This window comes from Hydra vulgaris, chromosome 12 (genome assembly GCF_038396675.1).
Source record: "Hydra vulgaris chromosome 12, alternate assembly HydraT2T_AEP".
NCBI lineage: Eukaryota > Metazoa > Cnidaria > Hydrozoa > Anthoathecata > Hydridae > Hydra > Hydra vulgaris.
Genome location: NC_088931.1, coordinates 10,367,843 through 10,375,000, shown reverse-complemented (window position 1 = coordinate 10,375,000; position 7,158 = coordinate 10,367,843). Strand labels below are relative to the sequence as shown.

Below are 7,158 nucleotides of genomic sequence, written 5' to 3'. Positions count from 1 at the left end.
ATAAATTGCTTTTACTTTAAGATTCAAATGAGTGTTTGATACTAAACGGTGGTTGTCAGCAAGAGTGTAACAATCATGTAGGAGGATATTCTTGTTCATGCAACAAAGGATTTATATTAAAATCAGATCAAAAGTCATGTCAAGGTAAAACAATTTAAAAATTATCAATCTTTATTTAACCATTGAACAATTCATTTAACCGGAACATACATATAAAATAATACACATAAATAAAAAGACAAGTTGAAGTTAACTTGCAGTAAGGTACATCTATTGAGACATGATAAATACTTAATAAAGTAAAAAGTACGTCTTCTGAGACATTAATTGATTGATGAAATTTTGCATGTATATTTTAAAAGTATTTTCAGTATAGCAATTTCTTTTTTTATAATTAAGTTCAAGTTTATTTAGCAATAATTGGCTTCCACGCAACCAAATAAAAAGTTTTCTTTTTTTTTAAGCAACAATTCACTTCCCCAAGGCCATGAAGGCCACTACAGTGGAGGAGAATATTTTTAGTTGTGGTTACAACCCTCTCTCAACTCTATAACTCAGAAGCACAAACCTGACTAACAAAGCCGCTGCATGGAGAATTAAGTTCAGCGTGGTGCTACCAGGGATGTTCTAGAGATCGAATTCAGAACTTCTTGCTTATGAGGCAAGCGCTCTACCACTGCACCACTACCGCAGTTGTATTATCAACTTAAAACTGCATAATACACAGATATCTGTGTGTCATAAAATTTTAAATTAAACACAAATAACTATTTGTAAATAGAGCTTTAAGTATTACAAAACTTTTTGTAAAACTTAATGAAAGCTCGATATACTTAAAGTAAAACATTACAAGATATAAAATGGCATATAAGTTTTGTTGCCAACTATGTAGTACTTGCTTTTGCATTTATTTAAGTTTCAGAGTCACATATATACAACATTATATAGGGTTGTCTAACAACTGGACTGCATTGTTCCTCTTTTCAAACCTCTTGAAAGGGCGAAGAATGCAATCCAGCACATGATGTTGGTAACTGATGAACTTGGGTTTGCGGTATCTTGTTTTGAAAAGCTGTACCAAATGTTTAATTGAAATTAACCAAATGCCTTTTTTTCTTGCCGGTAATAACGGTTGTTGTGCCAGCAACAATCATAATTAATCCCCACGAGTTGAACTCTTCTAACGCATCACAAAGTTCTCTTGCAATTGTTTGAGCTTTCCAATCTTTCAATTTAAGCACAGTCAACTTAATTTCTTTTGCTTCAATCTTAAGGATCATTGCCTGATATTCATAACCCTTAATGTGTTTGCAAATTAAAGATAAGAGGAAAGAGGGTGTAATGAAAGGGTTGAAGTTTTATTATATTTTAAAAAAACATCAGGGAAAAGATAACGCAATTTAGTTGACAGTTTTAGTAAAATAGTGAAAATACTATACTATATTATGCAAATACCACTCATTTTGAAAAAAATACCACTCATACAACATTTCTCTAAAGAACACACACTTTTTGTCACACACACTATTTTTTGTCATTAGCTTTTTTTAGTGACTGTGTATATTATTACTTTATTTTAGTTAACACTAACTTATACAACATTACAAGTTATTGTAAAAAAAGTTTTGAACAAGGTATTTCATGGCCAGAGACTGTTGGTGGTCAAACCATTCTTGATTATTGTCCAAAGGATTGTAATCATGGTATGCCAAATTTTTTTTTGATTTTAATGGGATGAATTCAGCAAATAAGTTGAATTTTTTTTTGTTAATTTGTAAGGTTATGCAGCTCGTATTTGCAATGAAGATGGATCATGGAATCAACCTGATCTTTCTCAGTGTGTAAAGAAATCTTTGTCACAAATACACCAAAGAGTAAATTTTTTTATTATTTAAATTTATTCAATTAAAAAGAATAGATCTCATATTTTATAATATTCCTTTATACGTTATACCTATTATAATATTCTTTTGTACATAAATAATCATAATTCAACATAAATTAATTGTATTAAAGTTAAAAAGTAACTTTTTTTTGATAAATTATTTTTTAGATGAAGGTGATGTTTAACACTGAAAAAAATACTACTGTGTTTTGGGTTATTACAAATACAATTATGGTTTCTTTGTTGAAGGAGACAATTCCTGAAGTAAATGTTCTTTATGGCGGAGATATACTTGAAATAAGGAAAATACTGTCTGCAATTTCACTTAAAGCTGCAATTCATCTTGAAGCTGCCATTCAGCTTAAAGAAAAAAGCCTAATGGACCTAAATACTTTTCTCAATGTAAAAAAAATTTTTACAATTTTTTTTTTGAAAATATTTTCTTATAAAGGTGCACGTCTATAAAAAACAGTTTTTATCTTATTTAAATTTAACTGAAATTTTTTTCAAAAAACTTTGTAAGTCCTGTATGCAAAGTGCTGCTACATCAACTGACAAATAGCTTGACTCACAACGGAGTGCTGCTATATCGACTGACAAATAGCCTGACTCGCAACGGAGTGCTGCTATATCTACTATCTTTTAGCCTGACTTGCAAGGGAGTGCTGCTACATCGGCTGAGGGTTTGGTTGGGGCAGTCTATCAATTAAAAAAAAAAAAAACTCCGGTCTTGCATTTTAATTTTTACTTTTTTCAACAAAATACGGAAAAACTTTCTGACAACCAGTTAAGAGTTCTATATATATATATATATATATATATATATATATATATATATATAAATTTGTATATTTTAAATGTTGACATCTTCTATAGAGTTTAATTGTATAAATATTTTAAAATAAAATTTCTTTTTATGGATTTATTTCTATTTTTTAAAAATACATTTAGTTTTACAATATAGAGTAAATTGGGGTAAGAGTAAACGGTTTAGCTTCAAGTTCAAATATTTTTTTAAAGAAAAAATATTTTATGTTTATTTTTTTGTTTGTTTTTGTTTTAAAGAGAATTTTTTACATTATATAAATATATAAAAGTTAAGAAAAAATATTTTGAAAATCTTTAAAAAAATTGGTTTTTATGAAGAAAAAAATTGTTTGCTTTTCCCCTTGTTGGGGAAAAGTAAACTAGTTTTTAATAACAATTTTTAAGATATTATGAAAATCAAGCAAAATTAATTAAAAATAAAATGAAAACTATTCTTATTAGAAGTTAAGTTTACAAAAAAAACTATTTTAATCAAATATACAAAAAAAACTATTTATTAATTAAAAAAATAGTTGTTTCATCGGCAGAAGCAGGTTCGCGGCATTTTTTCATGCAAAAAAACCCTTCACCAATTTTGTATTTTTTGGGTAAACACGATGGACAAACCTAAGACTTGCAACTAAAAGCTTCACATTGGTACCGCATTTTGTTTTGAGTTGGCAGTGCTTCTTCCCAAACTCTGCGACACTTTTTGCACCTCTCGATGTTTTTGTCTTGTCTTGGTTTTTTTGAATGTTGCACTTGCTGAGTTTCATCTAAAGCTTCACTAAAGTGAACTTTGCGTTTCTTTAATTGCTTTGACTTTTTGGCCTCATTGTCTTGCTTGAGTTTCTCAAGCACCTCAGATGTACTTAGACACTGGCCTTCAACTCTCGGAATGCTGACTCTTTTTGGGTTTTTTTGCGTGTCAATATTGTGGTGCTGTAAAACATTTTTTAAATTGCCTTTAAGTCTTTCTTTGAAGTGTTGCAATGTTTGATACGTTTGAGCAGGAGTCACTGGTGTTGTTGTTGAATTTCGAAGTTGGCGAATCTGATGTTTGGCGAGTTTGATGCTGACTGATGTTAGATTATGATATAGGCTGGGATGAGGATGATGAAGCAGGCTTGGCTGAAGATGATGAAGCAGGCTGAGATGATACTTGAAATGTTTGAGCAATTTCTAACTTTTTGGAGAATCTTGATTGTCATAGAATTTTCTACAAAACAGTCTTTTTTGTTTAGTAAAATTTAATTTCAGTTTTGGGAATTTTGAAGTTGATTTTTTAGAAAAAAATCTTTTTTTTTATGAGGGTGAGAATTCTGAGGTTTGCTAAGGCAAAATTACATTTTTAAAAATAATTTTTACACCTTTAGATAGAGCACAAAATTCTCTACAAAACGGTGCCTTGCATTTTTAAAGATTTTTTGTTTAGCTTTCAATAAATGCAAAAGAAACAAAATTGCTAAATGGTTCACTTTTTTTTTTGTTTACTCTTACCCCAGTTTACTCTATTCTCTCAAAATATCTATTTGTTAAAATATATATTTATTTTTACAATATATTTCCTGAAATATCGTAAAAACAAATATATTATTAACAAATAGGTATAAATCCATAAAAAGAAGTTTTATTTTAAAATATTTATATATATGTATATATATATATATATATATATATATATATATATATATATATATATATACACATACACACATATAAGTGCAGTATTAGACGCACACTAATGACATCATGGAGGCTTCAGTACATACATCAACTGTCTTATAACCTGCTGCCGCAAAGAGTGCTGCTTGATTGACTAGGGCTTTGGCATGGGGCGGCAATCTTTTCTCTTATTATTCATCTTTTTTTTCTTCTTTTTCTGAAAAATTAAATTGCATGTTTTTAGATTAGGGTTATTTGGAAATTGCATCCTTAAGTATGAATTGCTCGTGATTTTTGTATAATCTAAAAGATGTAATTTCATCTGGTTATAAACAGTTACATGTAAATATGTTAAACCTGGAAAGCATATTTAAAAATAACAATTTGTAATCTGTATAAATTTTGCATAAATAATAAATACTATTAAAAAGTTTAAAAAAAATTATATACTGTTAAAAAGTTTGTATATATATTGTATACTACTTATTTTGCAAAGGTCCTATTTATGGTAGTTATATTGATAATTATTTATAAACGTAAGTTTTTGGAGTTTAAATTTTTAACTACCAATAGAAATAAAAAAACAAGAAATGAATTTTAAATAAATTTTGAAAACTACTTTTCTACAAAATGAATTAATTTTTAATTCATACATTTGTTATGATCTTTTTATTTTTTTCTACTTTCTTTTGATGTTTGAAAGTTGTTGCTAAGAGAGTTTCTGTAACAATGATTAATGAAATTTTTTTTTTATAAAAATGTTTAAAAAAAATGTTTGTATGTTTAGACAAAATTTTTAAGAAAAAATTAAAAAAGAAGTTTTAACTAATAAACTAATTAAAATAATAACAATAAAATAACCCCAATTTTTGTTTTCTTTAATAAATTAGCTAATCAATAAAATAACTCCAAGTTATTTTAATCAATAAAATAACCCCAGTTTTTTTCACAGGCAATTAATAAGGTTAAGAAGTTTAAACATTGTATAAATGTTACATGTTAGTGAGAACTCATTATCAACCTATTTAAAAAAATGATTTGCACAATAGTAAGAACGAAGTGTTTCCACATTTCATATGCTTTTGAAAACTATTTCTATAAAAACTTATCATCTGTTTTTTAATCACTTACCTTATGTCTACCTGACTTGATGGCCTCATTTGTTACTTCTATGCTATCATTGATCACTTGTATTCTACCATTGATAACATTATCATTGATCACTTGTAATCTATCATTGATTACGCTATCATTGATCACTTGTTTGCTATCATTTTGTTGCAGAAACAAAATAGTTTAAAAATTTATTTTATATTGTGGACATTGTTTATCATAAATTAAATCATTTATTGTTATAAATCTTAATAATTATTTGTTATTATATTAATTTTTTTTTTAATATAATGAACTACCAATGTTTCAGGGTATTAATTCAATAGTGAGTAATATCTTGGACATCAGAAACCATTATGTGTGGCATGGTTTGCCTCAAGTAAGATAATATTTAATATTTGACTTGTAATGTAAAATGTAAAATGACTTGTAATGTAAAATAATCTTATATAATCAAAATATTCATAAATGGTCATATTTGTTTACGAGTGTGTGCTTTATTATTAAATAGTTTTTACTAAATAGTATTTTCATTTAACTTAGAGCATAAAAGTATTAAACGAATATTTAAGCGAGTTAGATGATCTAGCAGGTGTCCTCTCAAAAATAATGATTGATATGATGAAAAAACTATCCATTAAAGAACCTGAGTTTATTGACAAGTTACAACTTTATTCCCAAAGCAGTGAACTTGGTATGGATATTTTTATTTTTGTTTGATTTTCAAATAAGTTTACCTAAAATAGGCTAATCAAGTAACTGTATAATAATAAAGTAATATTTTAATAATAATTACTTAGTAATAAAATGAAAATTACTTTTATATATTTTAGAATGATTAATACACATTTCTGATGGTTTTTTCTGACAAAGAGTTTTATCTCATAAGTAATAATGAGTCTCATAATGCATTTTGAGTAATAGTAAATTCTAGGTTTAGACATTTAGATATGTTGATTGCATAATACTAAAAAAGAAAATGATTGAGTTTCTCAATGACTATGTTTTAGAAAAACGTTTTCATAAAATAAATGTGAATAAATTATGAAAATTATTCTAAGGATTAAAGATCTATTGCAAAACTTGTTTTTTTAACTGCTTACCATGATAAACGCAGATAAAAATTATTAAAACTTGCTATTTGAAATAGTTAAAATACTTAATTCCATTAGAAATTTTTTCTAATGGAATTAAGTTCTTAAAAAATGAAAATCATATTTTTTACAGCAACCAAAAAAGCAGAAGTTTTAAATTGTCTTTCAAAATCATTCATATTTTGTTTGGTTTTAGAACTAATCACAGGGAAGTTAAGTTCATAAACTAGTAAGTTTACTGGCTAATTAAATATGAGTAAGCCTGATTTTACCTAAAAAAATATATAAGTAAAATAAATCATATTTATATATATCAAAGTACTCCTTAGAAATTTTAAAAAACTTAAGTATTGTATTTTATTTTATAAACCTTTCATTACTAAATAAACAAATAGAAAAAGTTCTTTAGTTTCTTATTAGGCAATAACAAAGATGCTGATCTAAAAAACTGTTCTTTGGTCTAATTTTTATGTTCTGAAGTTAAACAATAAGTTTCAAAGAATTATTGCGTAATATCTTAAAGATAAACTGTCAACTGTCTCAAAAAATAAATTTATTTTTGTAAAAAAGAATTTTGTAAAAAAGATCTGAAAA

The 7,158-nt window shown here is 26.6% G+C and overlaps 1 protein-coding gene across 2 annotated transcripts in view; it reads left to right on the top strand.

Annotated features, from left to right (window-relative positions):
• The window catches only part of LOC100197784 (uncharacterized), a 133,123-nt gene that overhangs the window by 82,136 nt on the left and 43,829 nt on the right, over positions 1-7,158 (top strand). For both annotated transcript variants that reach the window (XM_065811818.1, XM_065811819.1), the window contains exons 28-33: positions 22-144; positions 1,581-1,703; positions 1,780-1,874; positions 2,054-2,287; positions 5,781-5,849; positions 6,014-6,164. In XM_065811818.1, the coding sequence (XP_065667890.1) occupies positions 22-144; positions 1,581-1,703; positions 1,780-1,874; positions 2,054-2,287; positions 5,781-5,849; positions 6,014-6,164 (795 nt within the window). The remainder of the gene's footprint in view (positions 1-21; positions 145-1,580; positions 1,704-1,779; positions 1,875-2,053; positions 2,288-5,780; positions 5,850-6,013; positions 6,165-7,158) is intronic.